At 45.5% G+C, this 26,092-nt stretch overlaps 1 protein-coding gene across 11 annotated transcripts in view; it reads right to left on the reverse strand.

The window, feature by feature from the left end:
* The window catches only part of LIMCH1 (LIM and calponin homology domains 1), a 223,720-nt gene that overhangs the window by 36,281 nt on the left and 161,347 nt on the right, over nucleotides 1–26,092 (reverse strand). For 4 of the 11 annotated variants that reach the window (XM_081208635.1, XM_081208629.1, XM_081208632.1 and 1 more), the window contains 10 exons: nucleotides 23,691–23,942; nucleotides 21,925–22,272; nucleotides 17,334–17,612; nucleotides 15,964–16,287; nucleotides 13,994–14,257; nucleotides 13,045–13,080; nucleotides 8,301–8,430; nucleotides 6,337–6,494; nucleotides 3,935–4,343; nucleotides 2,443–2,661 (listed from right to left, as the gene is read on the reverse strand). In XM_081208635.1, coding sequence (XP_081064761.1) covers nucleotides 2,443–2,661; nucleotides 3,935–4,343; nucleotides 6,337–6,494; nucleotides 8,301–8,430; nucleotides 13,045–13,080; nucleotides 13,994–14,257; nucleotides 15,964–16,287; nucleotides 17,334–17,612; nucleotides 21,925–22,272; nucleotides 23,691–23,942 — 2,419 coding nt within the window. The remainder of the gene's footprint in view (nucleotides 1–2,442; nucleotides 2,662–3,934; nucleotides 4,344–6,336; nucleotides 6,495–8,300; nucleotides 8,431–13,044; nucleotides 13,081–13,993; nucleotides 14,258–15,963; nucleotides 16,288–17,333; nucleotides 17,613–21,924; nucleotides 22,273–23,690; nucleotides 23,943–26,092) is intronic. The other 7 variants (XM_081208634.1, XM_081208633.1, XM_081208636.1 and 4 more) reach the window with 7 other exon arrangements.

Genomic DNA, 26,092 nt, shown 5'->3' on the forward strand with positions numbered 1-26,092 from the left:
GCCACAGTAAGCCCTGGGCTTGCATATTGTATACCTCTTTCCTCTCTTCCACCTATGTGACTGGAAAGAGAAGTTTGGAAACTTTTGCTTCTCCATGGTTTGTCGTTTTGTATGAAATTACAAACTATGGTTACCCTTTACTCTGGTTCGTTTGAAGAAAATTTGAAACCATTCTTTTGATTTGGCCTTTACAAAACAAAACAAACCATAGTTCTGTTCATCTTGCAAGAGGCTAGCAAGGACGGCCGACTCAGGCTGCAATTTATCCCACCTATGTGGAGGCCCAGACGGCGCTGATTGGCCGGCCGAACCAGCCCCTAAGAGGAGGCCTATATAAAGCCTACCAGTTTGGCCATTCACTGGCAGGTAAGCAGCCAAACCCTTGCCCCTTCACTGGATCATTGCAGGGCCCGTACACCAGCCAACCATTTAAGGTAAGCAGACTTCCCTGTGAATGGCTCCCATGTAGCACAGGATTCCATCTAAACGACCTTAATTACACTAATTTTATTTCCTTGTTAAAAAAAATAAATTATCCCACCCCTCAACCAAGTTCCCAAGAGCATCTTACAAAAGCCAAGAATGCAATACAGTTAAAATGTACCAGTAAGTGCCGTACAAATTATTATTTTTGAAATTTCAAATATGATCTAACCCATGTGAAAAGAGGCTCTTTCCCCCCAAATCAACATCCATATAAAAGACCCAAGTCATTGGCCCATTCCGCGTAATTAACATTGGGTCTCCTATTCTCCCCATGGGCCCCCCAAATCTGCTCTGTAAGGGTTGGCCAGTTCCCAGAGCTGAATTTGAGGGTTCCTTGCACTGTGCGCATGGAAGTCTCTTGCATCAGCAGAACTGTGGTGTTGGATATGGCCCAGCTGGTGGGATCTGCTGACAAATAAGCTGCCATGTGGCTGGGGAAGCATTTAAAATAATAATAATTTATTATTTATACCCTGCCCATCTGGCTGGGTTTCCTCAGCCACTCTGGGCGGCTTCCAACAGAACACTAAAATACAATAACCTATTAAACATTAAAAGCTTCCCTAAACAGGGCTGCCTTCAGATGTCTTCTAAAGGTTTGGTAGTTATTTTTCTCTTTGACATCTGGTGGGAGGGCATTCCACAGGGCGGGTGCCACTACCAAGAAGGCCCTCTGCCTGGTTCCCTGTAACTTGGCTTCTCGTAGCGAGGGAACCGCCAGAAGGCCCTCGGCGCTGGACCTCAGTGTCCGGGCTGAACGATGGGGGTGGGGGCGCTCCTTCAGGTATACTGGGCCAAGGCCATTTAGGGCTTTAAAGGAAAGCACCAACACTTTGAATTGTGCTCGGAAACGTACTGGGAGCCAATGTAGGTCTTTCAAGATAGGTGTTATGTGGTCTTGGCAGCTGCTCCCAGTCACCAGTCTAGCTGCCACATTCTAGTTGTAGTTTCCGGGTCACCTTCTAAGGTAGCCCCACGTAGAGTGGATTGCAGTAGTCCAAGCGAGAGATAACTAGAGCATGCACCACTCTGGTGAGGCAGTCCACGGGGAGATAGGGTCTCAGCCTGCGTACCAGATGGAGCTGATAAACAGCTGCCCTGGACACTGAATTGACCTATGCCTCCATGGACTGCTGTGAGTCCAGACTGACTCCCAGGCTGCGCACTGGGTCCTTCGGGGCACAGTTACCCCATTCAGGACCAGGGAGTCCTCCATACTCGCCCGTCTCCTGTCCCCCCAAAACAGTAGTGGCATGCAGTGTTGTTGTTTTTTGCAGGAAACAGGGACAGAGGAGCAAACTTGCTGGAGCAATGGGGGGTGGGGAGTGATGTCATGACCTCCTGACGCGTGTGCGAGGATCTCGCCTCCCTCCTTAAGCTTGGCAGAAGCTTCCCTTTGGGAAGGAGGCGCCAGGCATTAATGCTTTAATACTCTAATTTACTAGGGACGCAGGTGGCGCTGTGGGTTAAACCACAGAGCCTAGGACTTGCCGATCATAAGGTCAGTGGTTCAAATCCCCTCTACGGGGTGAGCTCCCATTGCTCGGTCCCAGCTCCTGCCAACCTAGCAGTTCGAAAGCACGTCAAAGTGCATGTAGATAAATAGGTACCACTCCGGCGGGAAGGTAAACGGCGTTTCCGTGCGCTGCTCTGGTTCGCCAGAAGCGGCTTTGTCATGCTGGCCACATGACCTGGAAGCTGTACACCGGCTCCCTCAGCCAATAAAGCGAGATGAGCGCCACAACCCCAGAGTCAGTCACGACTGGACCTAATAGTCAGGGGTCCCTTTACCTTTACTCTAATTTACTGGGAACATTCACGGGACTAGCCTAGTTCCTAGTTCACTGGTGGCACACTATTGGTTTGAAGGACACCTGAAATGCACTGTGAAAGAGAGACTGAAAGTTGGTCCACCCCCATTGCAAAGCACGGCCAATCTGATGGCATGGTCCTTACCGTCTGCGCTCTGTCTTTGCTGTGCTCGATGAGCCGTTTTAGAACAAGCTCGGTGCTAGGGCTGTTTTGTTCCCCCTCCACTGAGGAGCCGTCCACCACGCTGTTGGATTTTGGCGACTGGCTTGGCGAAGGGGCAAATATTAACGTTGTGCATTCTCTCTCTCGTTCCTCTTCCACTCCATTGACAGCTTCTCCGTTCATGCTGACTTTTCCATCCACCTGCAGGGTACAGTTTCAAAAACCACGTGGGTCACGTAAAACTGAGAGGCCCCAGGGCAAGGTGTATTATTTCTCAGAGGAAAGAAGTGAAAATTCTTTTTGTGGCCTCAGTGTTTCTGGCGCAGGGAAGCAGACTTTTAGGGTGCCGTTCCCGCCAGCGTTGCAGCAACAGCACGCAAGCCATTTGAGTTAGTGCAGCTCCACGTGTGATTATTCTTTCCCAGACACTTCTGATTCTCTCTTTCCTCCCCTGCTCTCTCCTCTGTTGTCTTCCCCTCTTGTAAAATTTACATTTTAAGGCAGGGGTCAGCAAACTTTTTCAGCAGGGACCCGGTCTACTGTCACTCAGACCTTGTGGGGGGCCGGACTATATTTTGGAAAGGGGAAAAAAAACAAATTCCTATGCCCCACAAATAACCCAGAGATGCATTTTAAATAAAAGCACACATTCTACTCATGTAAAAACACCAGGCAGGCCCCACAGATAACCCAGAGATGCATTTTAAATAAAAGGACACATTCATGTAAAAACACACTGGTTTCTGGACCGTCCACGGGCCGGATTTAGGTGGCGATTGGGCCGGATCCAGCCCCCTGGCCTTAGTTTGCCTACCCATGTTTTAAGCGTTCTGGGAAGGGGTCTACTGTTTTGACTTGTAAGGGCAAACAGGAGGAGTGAAATAAATATAAATACTTAAAGGCTTGAATCTGATTAAAGAAATATTTGAGTTTGCATCTAACTAACTTCCACTCAGAGTTAGAAATTAAGGGACCCGGATTAGCCATGTCCCTTAATTTCAACAGGTCTGCTCTGAGTATAACAGACACTGAAGCATCAGAAGTTCTTTGAAGTTTTATCTTTTCTATTTCCTCTTGAAAGCTCTTTTCTATCTCCCCCCCCCCCTTATTTATCTATCTCTTTTTCGTCATGTTTTATCTTGCTTAGATTAATGTTGGACAAAAAATACATTTGAGATTAAGTTTTGCATTTCTCTTCATGAACTCTAATAAAATTTATTTTAAACATGAAAATCCTCATCAAGTAAACCCACACACATGTGCATATTAACAACCGCTCTGAAGGAAAGCATGTCTCACCGACGCAACTGGGGCACGACTCACAATTTACCAAAATATTTTCAGTCAATTTATCTGCTTTAATCAAAAGCAGCAAAAATAATGATGAAGACCCTTGTCATATTTGAAACGGGATTCTTGAAAGCTTCCCCTTTCTTCTCTCCTGAGCTACCTTGACTCACCCAACGCTACCTACCTTAAAGGTTCTCAACACCTGCTGTGTGCTTTTGGGTTGCGAGTAAGGCTTGGCAGTCAGCATAGGCACAGCCTTCGAGACAAAAGGTTTGCTTGGAGAGGTGGGGCCTGTCGAGATGCTGGCTTCTGACCCGCCGGCGGGAGCGATGGTTGCCTCTACCTTGGCAGTGTACTTGGGGGCGGGGAGCGATTGTTGCCGTAAGTATCTCAGGGGGTTGGGGTCCTTGGGTGGGGACGGCGAATTTGGCTCCGCTGAATGGCTTCTCTCCAGAATTTTTGGCATCTCCAAGCGCTCAAGGACAGCTTCGCTAATGGTGAACCTCTCGATGTACTGCTGGAGAATATTATCCGCTTCCTCGCGTGACCTGGCATTCTTGTACGCTTCGTGCAGAGCTCTCTCGCGCCTCTCTCTGTTTCGGGTGAAACAGAAGCAAGGTTGCAAAGGGGGACCTATCATTGTTGTCACTAATTGCCGTATTTTTCACCCTATAAGACGCACCAGACCATAAGACGCACCTAGTTTTTGGAGGAGGAAAACAAGAAAAAAATATTCTGAATCTTAGAAGCCAGAACAACAAGAGGGATCGCTGCGCAGCGAAAGCAGCGATCCCTCTCGCTGTTCTGGCTTCTGGGATATCTGCACAGCCTGCATTCACCCCATAAGATGCACACACATTTCCCCTTACTTTTTAGGAGGGGGAAAGTGAGTCTTATAGAGCAAAAAATACGGCAAATTTTTATACCGCCCGACACCCGCAGGTCTCGGCGCGCCTACGACATAAAATCACATTATAAAATAACACAATATACAGAGTAAGTTGAATAAGTCAGCATGTGTGCAAAAAAAGAGGATGCCCCGCTCGTTTCTGCTTTGCAAAAGATTCTGGGCAAAGTAGCATCCAGCCTCAGTTCGCTTAAACTAACTTCATTGCTGGCGCCATTTCATACCATAAGCAGAATCAAGTCAGTCGAGCCTGTACCACTTCCGACTGCAGTAAGAAATTTCCTAGCTTGAATGCAACCCTTTGGCATATAAAATACTCTCTGCATAGAGAAAACAATCGTGGCGGGGAGAATATCAGGTGGAACATTTTACCCTGACATGCTTGTTTTCTATGTGAAAAACACATTCCCCGCCATGGATGGGCGATTCAGACATGCAACCCCTTCCTCCCCAGGTGCACTTATGCTGGTAGCCTGAAGTTGCACCGACCAGGAAAAGCTTTACTGTGTGAATCTGTTGATTATGCAGTAGATAATGAACAGATGATCATGAACCATATATTCTACCACACACAGCTCCATTGGATGTGTGGCAAAACCCTCCTCATCCGTTGGCAGAATAATACAGCTGGGAGGTTGTTTGTTCCTTGGAGATCATGGCATCCTCATTGGATACAGGGCAGCAACTCTAGAGTAGGAATCACTAAGGACAAGGTAGATCCCTGGGGCAACCAGGTGTATGTTAAAGAAGTGTTTGCTCCACCCAGAAGATGGGAGGGGCTACCTCTTACCCAAAAAGGTCCCCACTGTGGAAGGGGCCAAATTCCACCCCCTCCTCTGTGGGAAATTGCAGTAAAACGTAATTATGCATGAGTGCTAGTTTGTGCATGAAGGGATCAGACAATAGAGCTGGATTGCTAGACTCAGCTATGTCACACCCCCTCTTCTCCAATAAGGGAGGAAGTGAATCTTTCTCTTCCTGTTCCCTCTATCCCCATACCATGTAATCTACAAGGAAGGCCGTGTCTAAGATTAGAGCACGTGTTCAGAACTATATTATGTATTTTCTACCCAAGGGTATTCTGCCTGTGTTCTCCTTGCTGCTGCTTTGATAAATGCAACACTCTGTCCTTTAGAACATTTTGTAAGTAAAGCATTTTAAACTTACTTAACGGTGTGGTTCTGCTCATTGCAGGAGGGGTAGAAAGAGTGGAGCAGTTTGCAAGTGGACTAAATGGGGCAGGCAAAGGGTTAAGCAGCCTATATTCCTAACACTTCACTGTACTGCTTGACTTTTTGAGCTTAAACTCTTCTACTAGGCTCTCTCCTGCTGTAGAGTATGTTTAGCCCCACATTTTGAATCTAGGAATCCGGCTTATTCTTTCATTATTCACCCTACGCACAGAGGTCACAGTAATTCTATACCCTGTACAACCTCCACCTTACTTCACTGAGCTCCACAGCTTTAAGTAATTTTCTCCTAGCCAGCTCACTTCTGGCATCAGAACTAGAAAACTACTTTAAAATATTGGAGCTTGGTGAGGTGAGATGGAGGCTAGATTTTGCTCCCTGTTCTTGCTTCGAACATGGCCAGCGCTTATTCGACACCCAGAGAGTTGGCCTACACGTCTAGTTGCACTCCAAGAGTCCTCAGACTGTGCTTTCATTAAATGAACCTACTTCTCTTCCACAATTTCTCTGTAGGTCTTTATGCTTTTCCTCCGCTCACTGGCCTCCTCAGTGCCAGTCAGTAGTCTCTCCATCTTCTTTCTCTCGGCTTCTTTTTTAAATAAGTCCTGAGAAGCACTTCTCCGGCGACTTTTCCACCTGGCTAAGTCCTGCAGGAGGAAGATGGGCAGGGGACAGAACTGTCATGATTAGGCATGATGTTGAAAATCAACTCTGTGAGGTATAATAATAAAAAATAGTAATAATAATTATTTATTTATATGCCACCCATTCGACTGGGTTGCCCTAGCCACTCTGGGCGGCTGCCAACAAACCAAAACAAACATCAAACATTAAAAACTTCCCTATACAAGGCTGCCTTCAGATAGGTAGGTTTGGTTACTTGTCTTCTGCCAGTAGGCCGAGACCCACAAATGAGTAGCACCCCAACCTAAGGTCTGTTATAACACAGTCATTTCCTCAGTGTTTCCCAAGCTTGCGAGTCCGACTACAATTTTCGGACTACAATTCTCATCATCCTTGAAGCCTGGTCCTGCTAGCTATGGAGGATGGGAGTTGTAGTCCAAAAACTGCTGCAGACCCAAGTTAGGGAAATCCTAGTTTAGACTAAATATACCGGTACTTGCGTGGCAAGTTCCGACCCCCCCCCCCCCAGTGAAATAATGACACATGACACAATTATTAAGGTTAATGAGCTAAAGTAAGGCCACAACTTTATTGGTTACAGGTGATGAGCGGTATTGGCTTAGGCATTGGTCCTAACCGACTATATCCGACTTCAGCCCGTCCGCTTGAAGTCCAGGAAGGGTTAACCACCAGTAGGGGGAGTCCTGCTGAAGAACATCAACTAGGAACTCCCCTGGGGTCACCGATTGGGGGGCGTGCCTTATGCCCTCACCTCCCTAGGCTTCTGACAGGGCCACGCCCCCTGGAATCCTTTATCAGACTACCCTTCAATATATGGGGCAGGTGACGGTGCTACCTCGCCTCTTCCATCTACAGAGCAATACCAATGCCTATACCCAGAAAGTTGTGACGCTTTGCTACGAGGTAGCCGAAAACCAAGTGGCTGGTGCCAATTTGCCAAGTGGAAAAATTCCTACCAGGCCCCTTAACGGCAGCCAGCCAAGGCCCATAGCAAGGTCAAGGAACGAAAACCTTATAGGGCGGAAGGGTGGGAAAAACAGGAACAGCTGGTGGCAAAGAGGGAGATCGCCGGCCGCGTCCTGGTTTAAATAGGGCAGGCCACACCCCAGAGCCAGCTGATTGGCTGGCCAGGAGGTGACACGACCGGGAATCCCCCCAATTGTGTGTTGGCTGGGTTCCAGCTGCTGTGGGCGTGGTAGGGCCGTGAAGCCCGCAACTCCACCTCTTCCAAAGGCGGAAGTGGCTCTATGAGGAAGCCGGAGAGCGGGTGACCAGAGGTAAAAGAAAGGATGGCTTTCCTGTAGCTGCATTTGTATAACACAGTGAAGTATTCAAAGTGGTTCACATAATCTTTACAACAAACCTGTAAAGTACCGTATTTTTCGCTCTATAAGACGCACCAGACCACAAGACACACCTAGTTTTTGGAGGAGGAAAACAAGAAAAAAATATTCTGAATCTCAGAAGCCAGAACAGCAAGAGGGATAGCTGTGCAGTGAAAGCAGCAATCCCTCTTGCTGATCTGGCTTCTGGGATAGCTGCGCAGCCTGCATTCGCTCCATAAGATGCACACACATTTCCCCTTACTTTATAGGAGGGGAAAAGTGAGTCTTATAGAGCAAAAAATACAGTAAGTCAATAGCATCATCATTTCTAAACTGCAACTGAAATTGTGGCTTACGGAAGGCCACCAAGGGCATCTGTGGCGAAGGTGAGATCTGAAGCAAAGCTGCCGTGAAATCTGCGCTCCCACAATTTCTCACGGGTTTCCTTTCCCCTGCAAGAGAGTCTTCTATTCTCATACTCACATCTTGCCACCGGTCCTCTTCCTCTTTGAGCTGGTGGTGGATGGCTTGCAGCTTCTCGTGGCGAGCTTGGCTATGAGGTTGCATCACGGCAGCCTCGTCTGCGCACCTCATGTCAAACATGCTCACGCTCCTGAAAAGAAAAACAAGGAAAGGGTGAGGAAGGCGGCTATTTGTCGTGGAGAGACTTGGTGCGTTTCTGCCACAGGAGGGCGCTGGAGCAAACTTAAATGCATCACGTTCTACAGAAAGCTCTGAAGTGGCAAAGCTCGAGGTATTTTTGCATGTGCATCCACTTCATCAGAAGCCATGTGCTTTTTTACTTTAGTATAAACAAGGCTATACTAACGTGCATGCAAATTGCCTGATTGCGGTGCGTTCCTGTAACACTGCTGCAAAAGGAAGAGTTGGAGGTCTGCGCAAGGCTGCCCTTTTGCTTGGCGTCTAATGTGAATTGAGTACAGCCCTGTACTTGCATAATTTCTCAACTGTCCCTTGTTTTGTAAGGAAATACAACAATAATCATTCTTTGTGCATTAATAGCACCGGCTGGAAAGGTTTGGGAGTGAATCGGCACCAGTGGTTTTTTAAAACTGCATTCAGGCAAACACTAGGGTTCCCCAGTGAGAATTTTGGTAATGATGGAAAAATTTCCCTTGCCCACCTCTGCTGATCTTGTTTTGCAATGCACAGAGGGGAAGGCTGAATGTGGTTTAGGCTGCACTCTCAGTTCATGGGGTGTTATACAGTGGCTGTGTCATGATGCGAGTGAGTCCAGGCAAGCCTGCTCTCCGTTCCTGTCTTCTCCCCCGATGCAGCCGCAAGCAGTTCAGAAGCTTCCACTTCTGTTTTTGCTTAACCACAGCGTGTCGTCCAAACTGCGGTTAACACCAACCATGGTTTCTTTGCGGGGGGGAAGCCAACTTGAAACCATGGCGGTGTAAACAGAGCATTAACATCAGCCACAGTTTGCACAACATGGTGTGTTGTGGTTTAGCGAAACCTTCTGTACTTTTCCTGGCAGCTGCATCTAAAGAACAGATGAGAAAGGAACGAGCAGTGAGCCCAAGGCTTACCCTTGTACACAAACATAAAGGTTAGTAGTGTGATCACTGAACACAACTGGTGGGGACTTGATAGGCCATATTTGTACCCCACATGAACTGAGTGTGTGCCTTCAGGTAGGTCCCAGAATCCACTGCAACGCACAAGGGCTGCCTGGCGGACATGGAAAGTGTTCCCCTCACACTAGAAAGTTTGAAAACCGCTTATCTAAACTTTAATTATGAAAGGACCATGAGTTACTTGGAGCAGAGATTTCTGGTTTCCTGAAACAACTGAAGTGATACCTTAGAGACAGTTGAGATGTACATACTGCAGGTTAAATGCCAACAGGCGAGTTAAGCAGTGAGAGCCATCCCTACTGAGCGCACATGCAGAGTGAATGGTCACAGGATTCCATTGTTATTCTGGTTTTAAAAAACAACAACCACCCGCCAAAGTACCACTTATTAACACACCATTACACAAGGAGCAGCAATCACGCCCCATCGCAGTCTCCTTTGCAAGATGAAGTTAGAGGCTGGTTGTTAAAAAACGTTGGGTGAGATAAAAGGCCACAAGCGCAGTGCATGAGACAAGGACAGTATACAGAGCTGGTTAATTTTCAGCTATTTACAGAATATGCACCATATTTCTGGTTGCCTTTGGATGGAAGTGCAGTTGATTGTATAAATTAAAATAAGCAAATCAGCCTCCTTTGTGTTTCTGTATGAACACGCCCATACATGAAGAGATCAGGAATCTCCAACAATGAATTCTCAGCAGCCTTACTAAACTACCATGTCACAATGGTGTAACATCAACGCAGGAGTCAAGTGTAGACGTCTTCTGCCATCTATCAGTTTCTGTTAGAATCCTTCATACAGCAGGCCTGTATAGCCCATTTTCTATTTGAAAGTACGGTATGTGAATTGTATGGAAATATCTAATGATGCCTCAGAAGGCTACAGAGCCTCCTAGAATTGGCTTTTAATGCACATTTGCAACAAAAGTCTAAGGTTCAGGGCGGGTTGCTTTTTTGTTTTGTTTTGTTATTAAAAACAAATTCCCCATTACATTAAAATAATCATCTCTTGTGGGAATACAGTCAAGATCTTTATTCTTGCTTTCCATTTCTTTGCTCCTAAGTACTTGCCCTTTAAAATGATGTAATATTACAGGAAAACAATGAAACACCTATTTATTTATTTTTAAATTTTTTAAAGGGTTTGATATTATCCTCGAGACTTCATAAATTATACGCAAGCAGTCATGTTATTAAAGCGTAGCAGAATTTTATTTTAATGAACTAAGGTCTACATTAGTTTCCTTCTGGGATAAATCTTTAAGTGACGGGATGGAAAACCAATGAACTTTATTATATGTCATGGTAAGCTATGTTTAGGGGGGCCGAAAAGTTGGATGCCAAAGGGTAACTGAAAGTCAGAGTCAGGCCAGAGTTGTGGACATCCATAGAAAAATCCAGACTTGGAGTTAGTTGTCCCTAGACTAGGCATTCTAAGGTCATAGTCAGTGACATGAAGCTGGAGCCAGAATAAGTGTTTGAGGATGAAAGCATCAGGAAGTACACTTCTGTTGACCTGAAGTGGTACCTCGGGTTACAAACACTTCGGGTTACAGACTCTGCTAACCTGGAAGTAGTACCTTGGGTTAAGAACTTTGCTCCAGGATGAGAACAGAAATTGCGCGGCGGCACAACATTAGCTAATGTGGTACCTCAGGTTAAGAACGGTTTCAGGTTAAGAACGGACCACCAGAACGAATTAAGTTTGTAACCAGAGGTACCACTGTACTGGGCCAAAGCCATTTAGGGCTTTAAAAGTCAGCACCAACATTTTGAATTGTGCTCGGAAACATACTGGGAGCCAATGTAGGTCTTTCAGGACCGGTGTTATATGGTCTCGGAGGCCATTCCCAGGCCCCAGTCTAGCTGTCGCATTCTGGATTAGTTGCAGTTTCCGGGTCACCTTCAAGGGTAGCCCCATGTAGAGCGCATTGCAGTAGTCCAAGCAGGACATAACTAGTGCATGCACCACTCTGGCAAGACAGTCTGTGGGCAGGTAGGGTCTCAGCTGCCATACCAGAGGGAAGCTGCCCAAAGTGGCTGGGACAACCTTGTCAGATGGGCAGGGAATAATAATAATAATAATAATAATAATAATAATAATAATAATAATAATAATAATAATAATAATAATAATAATAATAGAATAGGACACCTCTATTTTCATCAGATAAATGTTGGCGGGTATGGTATCGGTCAATCCATGCAGGCTTAATATTGCTTGCCAAACACAGGAGTTGATGAGTCAAGTCTCTCATCTCTGCTGTAAAGGGCTCTATGGTCGGAGCACCCTTTGTCCTAAGTAGCTCACTAGGCTAAGTTCCAGACACATGTTATGAGGTTCCTCGTTTAAGCCTGGATTCCTTGACAATGAGAACATGTTTTAAGACGGGGCCTGAATATTAGGGTGCAAAAACAAACTAAATGCCACAGGGAAGACTGATTTCTTTCTTTAAAAGCAACCACTACTAAATATAAACCACAAACTCAAAACAGACCCATCGGGCTCCAAGTCTGAACAGGGCAAGGAAAGGCTATTTAATCTTTTCCTTCCAGCTCAAAATCGCTCACTTCCTCAAGTTGATTTTCTCTCTGGTTTGGGGACACACAATATGGGGACATCACCCCTTTTCTCTCATAAGTGGGGGGAAAGCAGATCAGGAGATGAGGTTCTGTGTAGGCCAAGTGGCAGGAAGGGAAAGAGTTGAGCCCCTTCGGCTGCAGTACAGAAGGCTAATTTTCAATTTTATTTTATTTTTCACGTTGGGGAAAGAAATGCAAAACTTATGCCAGAGATCCTACAAGGTAATTTAATTGTGCTTTGGCTTTTGAATCTCAACCTGTTGTAATAAACTCATTCCCTCAACTTACTACTTAGTAATCTACTCCTAGACCAAAAGGTAAAGGGACCCCTGACCATTAGGTCCAGTCGTGACCAACTCTGGGGTTGCGACGCTCATCTCGCTTTATTGGCCAAGGGAGCCGGCGTACAGCTTCTGGGTCATGTGGCCAGCATGACTAAGCCACTTCTGGTGAACCAGAGCAGTGCACGGAAATGCCGTTTACCTTCCCACCAGAGCGGTACCTATTTATCTATTTGCACTTTGATGTGCTTTCGAACTGCTAGGTGGGCAGGAGCAGGGACCGAGCAACGGGAGCTCACCCCGTCGCGGGGATTCAAACTGCCGACCTTCTGATCGGCAAGCCCTAGGCTCTGTGGTTTAACCCACAGCACCACCCGCGTCCCTACTCCTAGACCTAGCCTATGCTTATTCAAGTCTCCCTTATTTATAATTCCAGTTCCTTTAGTCATCGCAGACGAGTGGGCCCTACAGACCCCACAGATTTTCTTTTTTTAAAAAAGGATCAAGCCACAGATTAACAGAGGTCATATCTTGCAGCAACATCCACATGCTTTATAGCTTTCTGAAAAGGCATGACTTCAGAGCACATACCATCACATCACAGTGTGTATGTTAAAGCACGTATATTTCGAACAGCTCTGCATCGGAACAATGACGAGTAAGAATGGAGCATCAGCTGCATTTAAAATTAGTAATAATTACGAAAAGCATGCAGTTTAAGTTGTTAAGGCAACCCACTGAACACACAACAACTTACTCTGCGTCATCAGACACAGGAGTTCTGGAGCCGAATCTATAAAACCAAATATAAAATTAGAGAGGCTTTGTGGGGGGTGGAGATATAAATTGCATTGAGAGGAAAGGAGAGGGGGGTTGAGGAGGAAAGCCACATCAAGCAAGGAGATGTTTATTTGAAGCCAGTCTTCTCCATCAGTCCAGAGTGTGGGATGAACATTGCATTTTCAAAGCATCGCATGTGAGATCACGCTTTAATCCTTCACACAACAACTGAAAAACCCCAAACCAAACAATTTTTTTTTAAAAAAAATGCTTTTAGAATTTGGAACACCCTGTTAGGAAGCCACACTGTGAAACCAAGGCTGGGAAGTGATTCCTCATAAAAGCAGATATAAAAAGTAAATCTTGTTGTATGAGATGAGGCACACATGCAGTTACATGTTGCACCATGCATAATCAATATCCGTTAAAAAGACATTTCAATATGCATAGTAAGTGGGACCTGAGATGCATCCCGCAGGGGGGGGGGGCAGAAAATGTCATTGGATCTTACAAGTGAATACGTTTCTATGTCCATCCTGAAAGTTTATGCAACTCATTAGCAATGATTAAGTTTTATTTGGCACAGTCATATTTACATGCAGAAAAACCATAGCCATATACATGGATTGGAAACTCTCCAAAGAATCTACCTTGTTCTCCCAAACCAGCACCTTCCCCTTCATGCCTATAGCCTGTTTTGTAGAGATTTCTTAGAATTTCTGGGAAAGAACCCAAAAAACGCACCACTGGAAAGTACTTTATTAGTTCCAAAAAGGCACACTTCCGAAGTACCGGTCGGTACATTATGGTTAATCCGCAATTAAAATATTCAGCGCAAGAGCAAAACAGGCTTGTTTCCAGCAGGCACACACCAACACACTACAGATGGCTTTAGGGTGCAATTTCTTGACCACAAGGTAGCTCACGTTTGTGCATGTCTGTCCTTTAGAGACGTAAATCTGTGGCTGTTTCTTTCAGTAAGCTGCATCTCCGAAGAATCTCCTGGCTGGAGTGGCTTGGAGTCCAGCAAGTCCTTATGAGGAGCCGAAGAGGCGCCATCTTGCCTCACACCAGGGACTCTGTGTTTTCCATCATCCAGTTTCTGCTCAGGTTGCGCCGAAAGCTTTTGAGGGCTTTCTGCACAAAGCTTTGGATGCTTTTCGGGGACTGCCGAATCCGTCACGGTAATGCTAAAAACGTTAATTTCTAATTTAGCTTGTAGCGAGACACCCCGTATGTACCCAACATGCACTCCTCTTAATATAGAAACTAACAGATGAGATTTTGACACAAACCATGCATGGCTATAGCAAAGGCAAATACGATGTTCAGCGACAGTAGTTCTGTGCCTCTCTATCCTGGCAGGGGGTAAAAACAGCATGTCTGGTTTCACCCAACGGAAGCAATGAACTGGGTTTTTTTGCAACACCATCAACTGCACTCTGGCTTCACTGAAACCAATAAACCTTTCTGATATTGGGGAAACTCTCAGCACCTATGTGGCACAATATCATGTCCCCTTCACATGCCACCCCCAAGGAGGACTCTGATTTGGATGAATCACAGGTCACCTCACTTATGAGGGGAACTCTCAGCACCCCATTTCACACTGCCTCAGCCTGAGGAGGTGGGTCTCCCATCTTCCTCAGACTCTGGGGGTGCCTCCCCCTGTAGCTTCTCCCACACCACAGACATGCGGGAACTATGGGCCCTTCAGAACACCGCAGGAAGAATAGCCAATGCAGTTCTGTGATACCCAAAGATGGAAACAAGAAGGGCCAGAGTTTTTGAACCCTGAGTTTGGGTTCAAAATTTCGCTCGGCCGTAAAGGTCACTGGGTGACTCTGTCAGGAAATCTCAGCCTGCACAGCATGTCTGAACAAGAAGCTCTTCGTGTAACATTGGGGGTTGTTGTAACAACAAAATGGGGAATGCTACACGCTGCTTATTTGTCAACAGCCTAAACTACCCAACACACTCGTATTTCAGAGTCTATAAAGAGGACTCACTCAGAAATCTTTCCCCTCATACCTTGCCCCCCCTCCAATTATCTGGAAGTTTTGACCAAATTTACTTGGCATGAGTGTGGTGGCAATACCTGGCCTCCTCAAAAACGTCTCAAAGATGTTTTTATCCCCTACAAAAGAGGTTTCCCTTTCCCATTCTCAGGGCACTTGATAACTTCTTTAGAATTTTGCTGGTGGTCATGGATGCTTGGGGTGTGTGTTCCATTAAATATTCTCCAGTTTCCTGCAGCCTCCCTGGCTGCCTACACTTCTGAATCTAAAAAAGCCCTATGAGAGGAGATATCCCTCACGTCACCTCTCTCTGAGCTTTAATTGAAGTCAGGAAAGCTGGCTCATGAGTGCTTGAGTTTGGTCCCCTCACTCTTTCTGTATTCATGCATATGTTTTATTTAAAGAAATTTACAGCTGAACGTTTAAATGAGTCAACTTTCCATACTGCAGTAGTCCCTGTCCTCCTTAAATGACCACGCACAGAATTTGGTGCTGGGGAACCACTGGTTAGCAGGGTCCCTATGCTGTTTAACATCTACATGAAACCACTGAGGGGTTTGGTCTCCTGTGTCAACTCCCATCATCCTCAGCCAGCATGGGGGATGATGGGAGTTGTAGTCCAATGACATTTGGAAGGCCTCATCTCTGGCCTCTGTATTCAAGTCATTCACAGTCTAAAGGAAAAAAGCCAACTTTGGTTAACCTTCCCTGCCTAATGTCACTTAGAAATTCTTACTCGGCAGCCAAGTGAAAGACTACTGACAAACTCAGTGCATCAAAAGGAGACATATAGCTGCCGAACTGAAAAAGCAGGCCCTTTCCCCATGTGAAAATTAGAGACTGAATTAAAAAAAAAGACTGCAGAATAGTTTTCTGACCTCTTGACTTTCTGTTCAGTCTTTACAAGATCCTTAGTTGCTTCCCCACCATTCTGCTGTTTCGAGAAAGGAACTGGGAGGAACTGACTAACACTTGGTCCAGTCTGCTTCGGAAAATCTCTGGTTCTTCTCACCATCATGTCATCTTTCCTGAATCCCGCTTTGCCTCCTGCTGGATTAGTTCTGTGCTCATCTTGGTCTTTAGACTTCTCAAAGCCATCTTCGCATGTGGCAACAGAGCTTAGGGATACGAGGGAAGGTGTTCCCAAACAATGTCGTGTCGCGCAAGTCAACGGGGAACTTCTGCTAAGGCAATCGTGGGCACTGTTATTCAGGAGACAACAGATGACCAAGGAGGAAAGCTTGCCTGCGCAATAATTGCACACAACACTCTGCTGGGAAATAGCCTTTGAGGGGACTGGGACAAGGCTAAAGCTAAGCGGAACACTTGGACAGTGTGACTGGATCAGAGCCTGTCTAGGAACTCCTTCCAGGAAACCCCAAATAAGTGACGGAAAGAAATGCGGATAATACCCTGATGTTGGATTATGGAAATAATTCATTCACACACACACACACACACACACACACACACACCTCCACATAAAAATTATAAAGGGTGGAATACAATATACCACAATAAGTCTCTCATTCCACCTATACAAGAATATCTCCATGTGCAACAAAACATTCTCCCCTTCTCCTCCCTCACGTACCACCTTAATCTGTTCTAGGAGTTTTCCCAACTCCCAGGGAAAAAATTGAGGGGGGGGGGAGAGTCCTGTTCTGCAAGCGGAAAACATGGCATTTACAGGACACAGTGGTTGAATACTGCCCATAGAACCAAAACTAGATGCAGAAACTAGAATCCAGAAATAAAATAAAAACTTATATACAAAAGTAGCAGCCAGCACTAACAATAATGATAAGAATAGCAACAGTCACACAGCTGGACAAAAACTGCAGAAATCCTCCAGGCAGGCTTCAACAACTGGGGTTTTGGTTTTTTTACATTGGTTTTTAAATGTCACCAATGAAGATTTCACAACAGTTAGGCAGCCTATCCCTTTATTATATTGTGTTTATAATTATATCCACGAAGCTTTCCGTAATACCCCAAAACGACTAAAATCAAAACCTTGCAGCATTGTAAACCTTTCTTCTCTCATGTCTCTTTTTAAACTAATCATGCTTATTTTCTTCTTCTGTTAAAAGAAAGCAACTAGCTGGTTTTTGTTGACAGGTATTAATTAGAACATGTCCTTTTCTCTCTCTTTCTTGTCAAGAAGCAGAATAATATAATGCACAGTTAGCATTTCATGCAAGACAGGCATTAAGTAGCTAATAACAACCGGTTTCCCATTTCTGACCTTTCTGCTTTCTGCAGAGTCTTCCGTTCTTTTCCTTGCTGTTTCAAGGGACGATAACTGACTACTGAAATGGGAGGACAAGATGGGCGAACGGGGCTAGTAGATTTCTGAAAAGTTCCAAATCTTCTAGCCAGCATATCATCCCTCTCAATATCTGGGAAGCTGCCATCCATCTCTTCCTCGCTGCTCTCGTGCCACTCGCTCAAACTGCTTGGCGTTTGCTTCTGAGAATCAGCACAAGCATCCGAGAGAGATGAATTACATGCATCCATAACTTCACTGACAGTACAAGACGGAGATTAGGAGAGAGAAAGGGAGAAAGGTAATGAGAACCACATGGAAGCGCTGAGAAGAGACCTTCACTTATTCATCTTATCTTTAAAAGCGAACATCTGAGTTTCTTGCTAGTAGTATCAAGCAAGGAATTCTTGCAACGACAATGGGCTGATTAGATAAAAGAAAGCCAAATAAGTGAAAATCATTGGCTGCACAGAAAATTGGGGTGAGGGGGGGAGGAGAGAGAGAAATGCACCACCGAAACAAAAGTGCAATCCACTTTTAACATGCACGCATAAAAATATAACAGAGGGAGGGAAAAACAAAGCTTTTACTAGGTGCCCCAAAGAAGTAAACTCTGTAATGCGCTGCCAGAAACAAAGCAAAAGCTAAGGCTACCGCTTCAGATGGTGGACCAAAAGTTTGAGAAGCCTTGGTCTTCTCAAAGTCCAAAATACCCTCCAAGACTGGTATTTTTGGGGCAGGTGGAGTATGTGCAATGTCATTGACACAATAATAGTGAATTAGTGGTGAATTTATAGTGATTCGTCCGCACTTAACTTACTCTGCCAAACCTTTATCGGGCATTACAAGTATAAAAAAGGTAAAGGACCCCTGATAGTTAAGTCCAGTCGCGAACGACTCTGGGGCTGCAGGGCTCATCTCGCTTTATTGGCGGAGGGAGCCGACGTTTGTCTGCAGACAGTTTTTCAGGGTCATGTGGCCAGCATGACTAAGCCGCTTCTGGCGAAACTAGAGTAGCACACGGAAACGCCATTTACCTTCCTGCTGGAGCGGTACCTATTTATCTACTTGCACTTTGAAGTGCTTTTGAACTGCTAGGTTGGCAGGAGCTAGGACCGAGCATTGGGAGCTCACGCCGTCGCAGGGATTCGAACCACCGACCTTCCGATCGGCAAGCCCTAGGCTCAGTGGTTTAGACCACAGCGCCACCCGCGTCCCCACTGCAAGTATAGACCATCATAAAACCTATATAAAAAATCAAAATATATACAAAATATATAACGATGAGGATTTTCACTGGAATTTCTTCCTGCTAAATAGTGCCATTCACCACTCTAAGAGATACTGTTGACAAAAACTCAGTTACCGCCGGGCTAATGTCAGACAGATAGAATCTGATATTTTTATTGTGCCGTGATGTTAAATTACCTGAAAAAGGGGATATAGCACGTGTTTGCATAGCTGGTTATACAATGGACAATAGAAAAGAATATGTTCTACAGTGTCCAGTGCATTTAGAGAACATCCACCATGTCTATCTTTTTCTGGGGGTGTTTGAATATCTGCCCTTGACAAAAGCTGAGGGGAAAACGTGACTCGTCCACACATCGCTCCACGGTATTAAGTTTTCCTGCAATGCTTTCCCAGTGTCACCATATTTTTGTGGCGTATGGAGGGGCACTCTTCTGCTAGAGTGCAACAAAAGTGGAACACCACCCTTATTCCCCTCCAAAAAACACAACATTTTGGGTATGAAAACTTACAAGATTTCAGCAGGATGGTACAGGGCACGCACTGACCAGAAGCAAGCTTATATCTACTTCAAAAAATTGGCAGTAATGAAAGCAGGATGGCATACAACTTGCCCTGATAACACCAGGCGCACAAATCGTCATGAATGAAGAACTAAATCATAGAATCATAGAATCATCAAAGACCTCCAAAGTAGGAGACTCCACCACACTCCTTGGCAGCAAATTCCACTGTCAAACAGCTCTTACTGTCAGGAAGTTCTTCCTAATGTTTAGGTGGAATCTTCTTTCTTGTAGTAAATAAGATGTTTGGAGAGGGCCTAAGTCAGGGGTCTGCAACCTTTAAGACAAAAAGAGCCACTTGGACCCGTTTTCGAAGGAGAAAAAAAACTGGGAGCCGCAAAACCATTGCGACATTTAAAACAAATATATCTCTGGAGCCGCGATCTGACAGCAGGCGGGAAGGTGACGTCAGGACGGTGCGTGACTAACGGATGCACCGCCCCCATGCGACGTCACAGCCAGTACAGCGCCCGCCACAGTGGGGAGTGTCGGGGAGCACAATGCGCCTCCTCCCCTCGCTAGTATCCGCCCCGGAGCCGCGGCAAAGGTGTAAAAGAGCCTGGCCTAAGTCAACCTGTGGCTGACCCCTACTGAAGAGAATGCACTACCACCAGCAAACTCCAGGAGAGATGGTCACCCTCTCTTTGTCTTGCCTTGCCATTCTTCTTTGCACAATGCAGCTTAGGGCAGATTCACACAGCAGAGGCCAACACTAAGTGCTTCATTAGAATCAGGAAGCAGTGTCCGGGAAATGGGGAAGGGGCGCAGTGGGGTTTCATTAGGCCACACCACTTGCATGCACATGCATTGCTTGGTCTACAGCAGAGGTGGGAGATCAGTACGGACTGGGTGCATGAACATAATAATAATAATAATAATAATAATAATAATAATAATAATAATTTATTTATTTATTCCCTGCCCATCTGGCTGGGTTTCCCCACATATGGCTTGTGGGGATCTAGTATGCCATATGAGTACAGAGGATCCCTCAATCAGGCATACACTGAGGAACCCATCCTGAGTTAACGGGACAGAGCAGGCTGGAAGTCCATATAAATAATAACCACTTCAGGCAACTCTTCCTAGCAATAAGATATATTTATTTACAGCAGAACCTCGGTTTTCGAACGAAATCCGTTCCAAGGGATTTCAGTGCAACTTCAATGGAGAAAAGTGGGAAAAACCTCAGCAGGAGCCGTTCGACTTATGAGGTGCATTTGAAAACGGAAGCAATTACTTCCGGGTTTTCGGCATCCGGAAACCGAAGCGTACAGCTTCCGAGGCGCTCGAAAACCAAGGTTTCACTGTATTAGGAAATAAGTACAGTGGTGCCTCGCAAGACGAAATTAATCCGTTCCGCGAGTCTCTTCGTCTTGCGGTTTTTTCGTCTTGCGAAGCATGGCTATTAGTGGCTTAGCGGCTATTAACGGCTTAGCGGCTATTAACGGCTTAGCAGCTTTAAGAAAAAGGAAACAAACTCGCAAGAACTCGCAAGACGTTTTGTCTTGCGAAGCAAGCCCATAGGGAAATTCGTCTTGCGGAACGACTCAAAAAAACGGAAAACGCTTTCGTCTTGCGCGTTTTTCATCTTGCGAGGCATTCGTCTTGCGGGGCACCACTGTAGAACTGGATTCTGAGAGACCTAGGGTAGAACTACATGGGGAACGACCATGCCTGCTACCCAAACATGTCTGCCATTTAAGATTAATATAGGGTTAGGAAAAGCAGAGGGGGACTGGCAGGCTCTTCTTAACTTGTCCTACATCAGTCAGCTCTCTCCTGTGTCTGTTAGCCTTCACACACACACACACCCCACCTCCAAAGCATTTATTCTCCAGTCAGGTATCTTCATCGGGGGTGGGGGGAGGAAAAGTAGTTTAACACACATGGCACATTTATATGGAAAAACCTGCAGGTACGGGAGAAATTGAAGCACCTTTACCTGTAGATTCTCCTGCAGCAATTAGCATCCTCAGGCAAAAGGTCGCATCCAAACCATACATTCAAAGCTCACGGACTCCCCCCAAGGAATCCCGGGGAATGCGGTTCATTAAAGATGCTGGGAACTGTAGCTTTGTGAGCGCTAAACTACAGTTCCTAGGATTTGTCAAAGAATATCATGCGCTCAAAATGTGCTTTGAATGTGTAAGGTGGATGTGAACAAAAGTGGGGAACTCTGTATTCGCTTCTTAACACATAGTTCTGCCCTTACTTCCAAAAACAACTTAATGAACATAAGGTAAAGGTAAAGGGACCCCTGACCATTAGGTCCAGTCGTGGCCGACTCTGGGGTTGCGGCGCTCATCTCACTTTATTGGCCGAGGGAGCCGGCGTACAGCTTCCGGGTCATATGGCCAGTATGACTAAGCCGCTTCTGGTGAAACCAGAGCAGCGCACAGAAACGCCGTTTACCTTCCCACTGGAGCGGTACCAATTTATCTACTTGCACTTTGACGTGCTTTCGAGCTGCTAGGTTGGCAGGAGCAGGGACCGAGCAACGGGAGCTCACCCCATCGCGGGGATTCGAACCGCCGACCTTCTGATCGGCAAGTCCTAGGCTCTGTGGTTTAACCCACAGCGCCACCCGCGTCCCTACACCCGTGGCTCTACATAGCTCCCTCCTTATTTCAGATATCGTGATATATCGGCATATTGCAATGTTTAGCTGTTGATGTAGCGTGATGTTGGAAACCAGATATCGCCCAGCCCCATTCCTAGCCATTGTGCCTTTCACAGAGATACAAACTAAATACCTGGGATTAGCATGCGGCCTGTGGACATCGTCAGGATGACCAAGAGAGTTGACATGGCTCACAGGGAGCAAGGATGAGGTTTCAGCTGTGGTCCCAAGAGCCCCAGCTCTTTCCCTATTGGCTGCCTCTTCCATGTCATCTTTAGGCGCAGCCCTAGCAATTGAAAGCTTCTCCCAAGAATGTAGGTCAATTTCTGTCACTGGCCCAAAGTGCACAAACCTCTGCTTGGGGCTGCTGGCCTTTTCGGACATTCTCACTTTGCGTCTTGCAAAACGGTTATGACCGGCAGCTTCCACTGCCGTTTCAGAGGTCAGAAAGGAACCTGGGGTGTTCGTGAGCTCCTCGTCGCTAACGAGAAAGATGTAAGCAAAAAATAAAATAAAAAGGCATATAAAAAGGCAGCTACAAGACTGAGGGGAAACCAACAAACCAAACATTTAATAAGGAAGAGGAGGAAAATCACTCAATGCAAGAAATTGGGGTGGTGCGAGAAGAGACTATGGCACCCCCCCCTTATTATCAAACCAAGGAACATGGAGGAAAATGATTCTGACCAAGACTGAAAACAACATTTTAAAATGTAAACGGCACAACAGGACCTGAGCCAAACTGTATCCAGAAAATTATATGAACTTATCAAAGGACAAAAGTGGCTTGGTTCCAAGTGATGGCATAATGTCTCTTGGAAATCTGAGCAGTACATTCGCAAATAGCTACGATGGCAGTTTTTTCTTGCTTTGTAAACTTTTTGCTAGATTGTGCCCACAGCCCTTCCACTAAACCAGATAGAGAGCTATCGTCTAGCCGTGATTGATTCAGACATATTCCCATGTAACCCCGAGCAGAGCTAGCAAGGCCTGTTGCCACAGCTGCTTCCTGCATGGGAGTGCCAAGAAAAGAGGGAAGCCCTGAGAGTGGAAACTTGACAAACACCAAGGGAAAGAAAAGTGTTTCATTTCAAGCCTAGACTCTTAAAGATTATGATAAGGGTTATTCCTGGTTCCTGTACAGATGTGATCAGGAGACTTGTGCACAGAGCCCCTAAATGGTCCATGTTGCTATTCTTAGCCATGTTGGGGATGGACAGACAACACTCCCCTCCTCGTGGTGGCTTGGGAAGGTCCAGCACCCCACTAACCACAAGGAAACACCAAAGGCCACACACACACAGATAAGGGGTGGGTGAAATCTCTCGATTTTGGTTTCTCTCACTTTCTCATTTTCCCGGTCTTATGTTCAGTTCTCTAGAATTGTTTGCAATTCCTTTTAAGCGCTCATGAAAATTCATCAGCATTCAACGCAACTTTCTGTTAACATACGCCTTCTTGCAAAGCAATTTCCCCTAATCGAATGCATTTTTTACGTTATTATCACCAGTATATGCATTTTTTAAATGCACATTTTACCCTAGCATATGCCTTTTTGTACACATTACTTGGCTGGAGAACTAGCTGCACGGCAAAATTAGGAGAAGTGTGAATTTTGAAGGAAGGATGTGCTTCGGTTCACATGCTGTTTCATGAAGTGTGAATTAGGCAGATTCTCCCCATTCCTACACAAAGATGACTTGCAGAAAGACACATCAATTATTATTGACCGGACCTTACTTGTGTACCCTGGTAATTTGCTGCATGCAGATATTATGCATGTGTCTTAATTGCTGGCCTTTGGTATTCCTGAGTGCCATGATTCGAGTTACAAATATTTCAGGAGCAATATGAATCTTTATTCTCTCTCTCCTTCTCTCTCTTTCTATGGAAACATACCTGGAATTCCCTGAAACTTTCAGTCGGTCCCAGGTGTCTTGATCTGCTTGTGTTATAGTAGCTCTCACAAAATATGGCAAATCTACTTGGGAGGGGCTAGCCTGAGTTTTTCGCTTAGCCAGGTCATCTCTTTGAACATCTGGAAATTTAGATTGGTCTTTCTCCTTAGAGTCGTCCTTCTGTGACTGTGGGAATGGTTTGTCTTCGCATATCACCATCGGCCTCGCTGAAGTCACACTCATCTTCTGTCCACTAATTTAATGCACATTCCAGAATCAGCAGGACAAAGAATACTTTTGAAGGACCAGACAGTGACAAGCGGCAAGCTCAGTAGCAGGAACGGCCCAAGCTAGTTTGCTGCCTGAGGCAAAGGATGAGATGGTACATTCCCCATTCTGTGCACGAAATCTGACTAGATTGGTAGTTGTATCTTACTTCAACACTGGTGATGGGACAGAGTCCTCCACCTCACCCTTAGGGCAGCAAGGAAGTTTAGGGGCTTCACAGCAGACCCTTTTCTAGTCACTTTCCACACTTCAGAATTTGCTGCCTGAGGCAGTTGCCTCACTCTGCCTCATGCAAGGGCTAGCCCCGCCAAATCAAAATATTGAGTAAAAGTGGGCAACGGAGGAGAGAACGATGCTGGAGGAAGCAATCATCTATTGCTGCAATTTCAGCTAGTGGCTGGTATGCCCCATTGAGAGACAATACCCCCGTTTTTACATAGTTATTGTCTACCAGTGCTAGCAGCAAGATTTTGGAAGCTCTTTGGCATGGCACCTTCAGTGGGCCTCCTTAACCTGGAAGAGGCCTCCTTAACCTGGAGGGGTGCAAAAGGAGAATGTTCACATGCTACGTCTGACCTTCTAGAGTGCTTCAAGCAAAGCAGGAACGGTGGCAACATTGGGACAGAAAGCTCAGGTCTTGCCAAATGCCACCTCTTTGGCCAGGCCTGCTCTCTACAGACAAACAACAGATTATGGGCAGAGACAAGCAACCCCATTGATGCATTTTTGAAACAATATTTAATTTATTAACAATCTCTCATTTTGACAGTTACGATGACGTCTACTTCCTATGCCGCAATGAATTCAAGTTTTGTCTCCCAATATAGCAAATCTTGGGGATTTTCTTTTACTGCTAACCATTCCCAAGCTCGGCATCCAAGGATTTGGACACGTTCTTCAGATGCCATTCCAAGACATTAGTCACCAGTTAGACGCTGGGACTGTAAATGTTGGCATTTATATTGTCGCCACAAAGGCAACACTTTTTATATGGCTAAAAGCAGCAGGAGCTCACAGTTCTCACAAAAGACTTTCTGCACTCTCCAAGAAAGCTATACCCAGTTAAAAATATTGTATGCAGATATTTCTCAAAGCATAAAGAGTAAATCGCGTAAGCTCCCTAAAAATGTCACTGCTCATGCCTTTTCCTACAATGCATATAATTCCCTACACCAGCAACGAGCAAAATGGACTATGGCTATGCAGTAAAAACATTTTGCTCAACATCCACTTGTGTGTTGCATCACCCACACCCAGCCCACCATTATGTCTGGAGCTCAATATAGCTATTGTAAAAAAGGAGAGAGAGAGAAAGGGCTTTGCAGGAATTTCCACAAGGGGTTGACCAAAAGTGAACAAGAACTGTTTTTGCAGCTTCTTCATTAGCAGAAATAAACGTGTCCCAAGCCATTATGCAGAAAAGAAACTGACAGCTTGGTGTAACACAACTTGGAGAGACAAACAACCCTTAGAGCCAAGCTAGATAATGGGTCAAGAGTCATGAATTTTGTCTTCCAAGATCCTTGCAACTGCCACTTTAACAGAACTGCAACTGGAATTCATCTGTTTTCACCATAGATAGATAGATAGATAGATAGACAGATAGATAGATAGATGCTGCAAGCAAGCAAGCAAGCACACACACACACAAAGAAACAAACAAACAAACGGTTCCTTTCCCACCTGAGTGGGAGGAATTGCGGGGTCAAGCAGGAGGAAAGTAATGTTGAATGAAAGAAACAGCAGGAAGTAAGAGCGTTGAACAGCCATTCTCCCTCCCATTTCTGATTTCAGTTTCTGATGCTATTTTTTAGATTAAAAAACAGTAGAATGTTGGGAGGGAATCCCAGAGTCTCCTGCGTATTATATCCTTTTCTTAAGTCTTGTGGAAGACTCTACCCTTAATTAGGAGACTAGGAGAACAGTGGCTGTCAAACCAACCAACTTATATTCTACACTTTCTATTCCCAGTCCAAATTTAACTGACCCAGACACTCCTCCCCTTTCCTACAACTTTTAATAGAGCAGCCAGAGAAACTTTGCAGAGAGCTTTGAATTCCCCCACCTCCCCTGTGAACCCACTGAAAAATGGGAAGCTTACACTGAAGTGCCAAC

The sequence above is a fragment of the Podarcis bocagei genome, assembly GCF_964188305.1.
Source record: "Podarcis bocagei genome assembly, chromosome: 9".
Classification (NCBI taxonomy): Eukaryota; Metazoa; Chordata; class Lepidosauria; order Squamata; family Lacertidae; genus Podarcis; species Podarcis bocagei.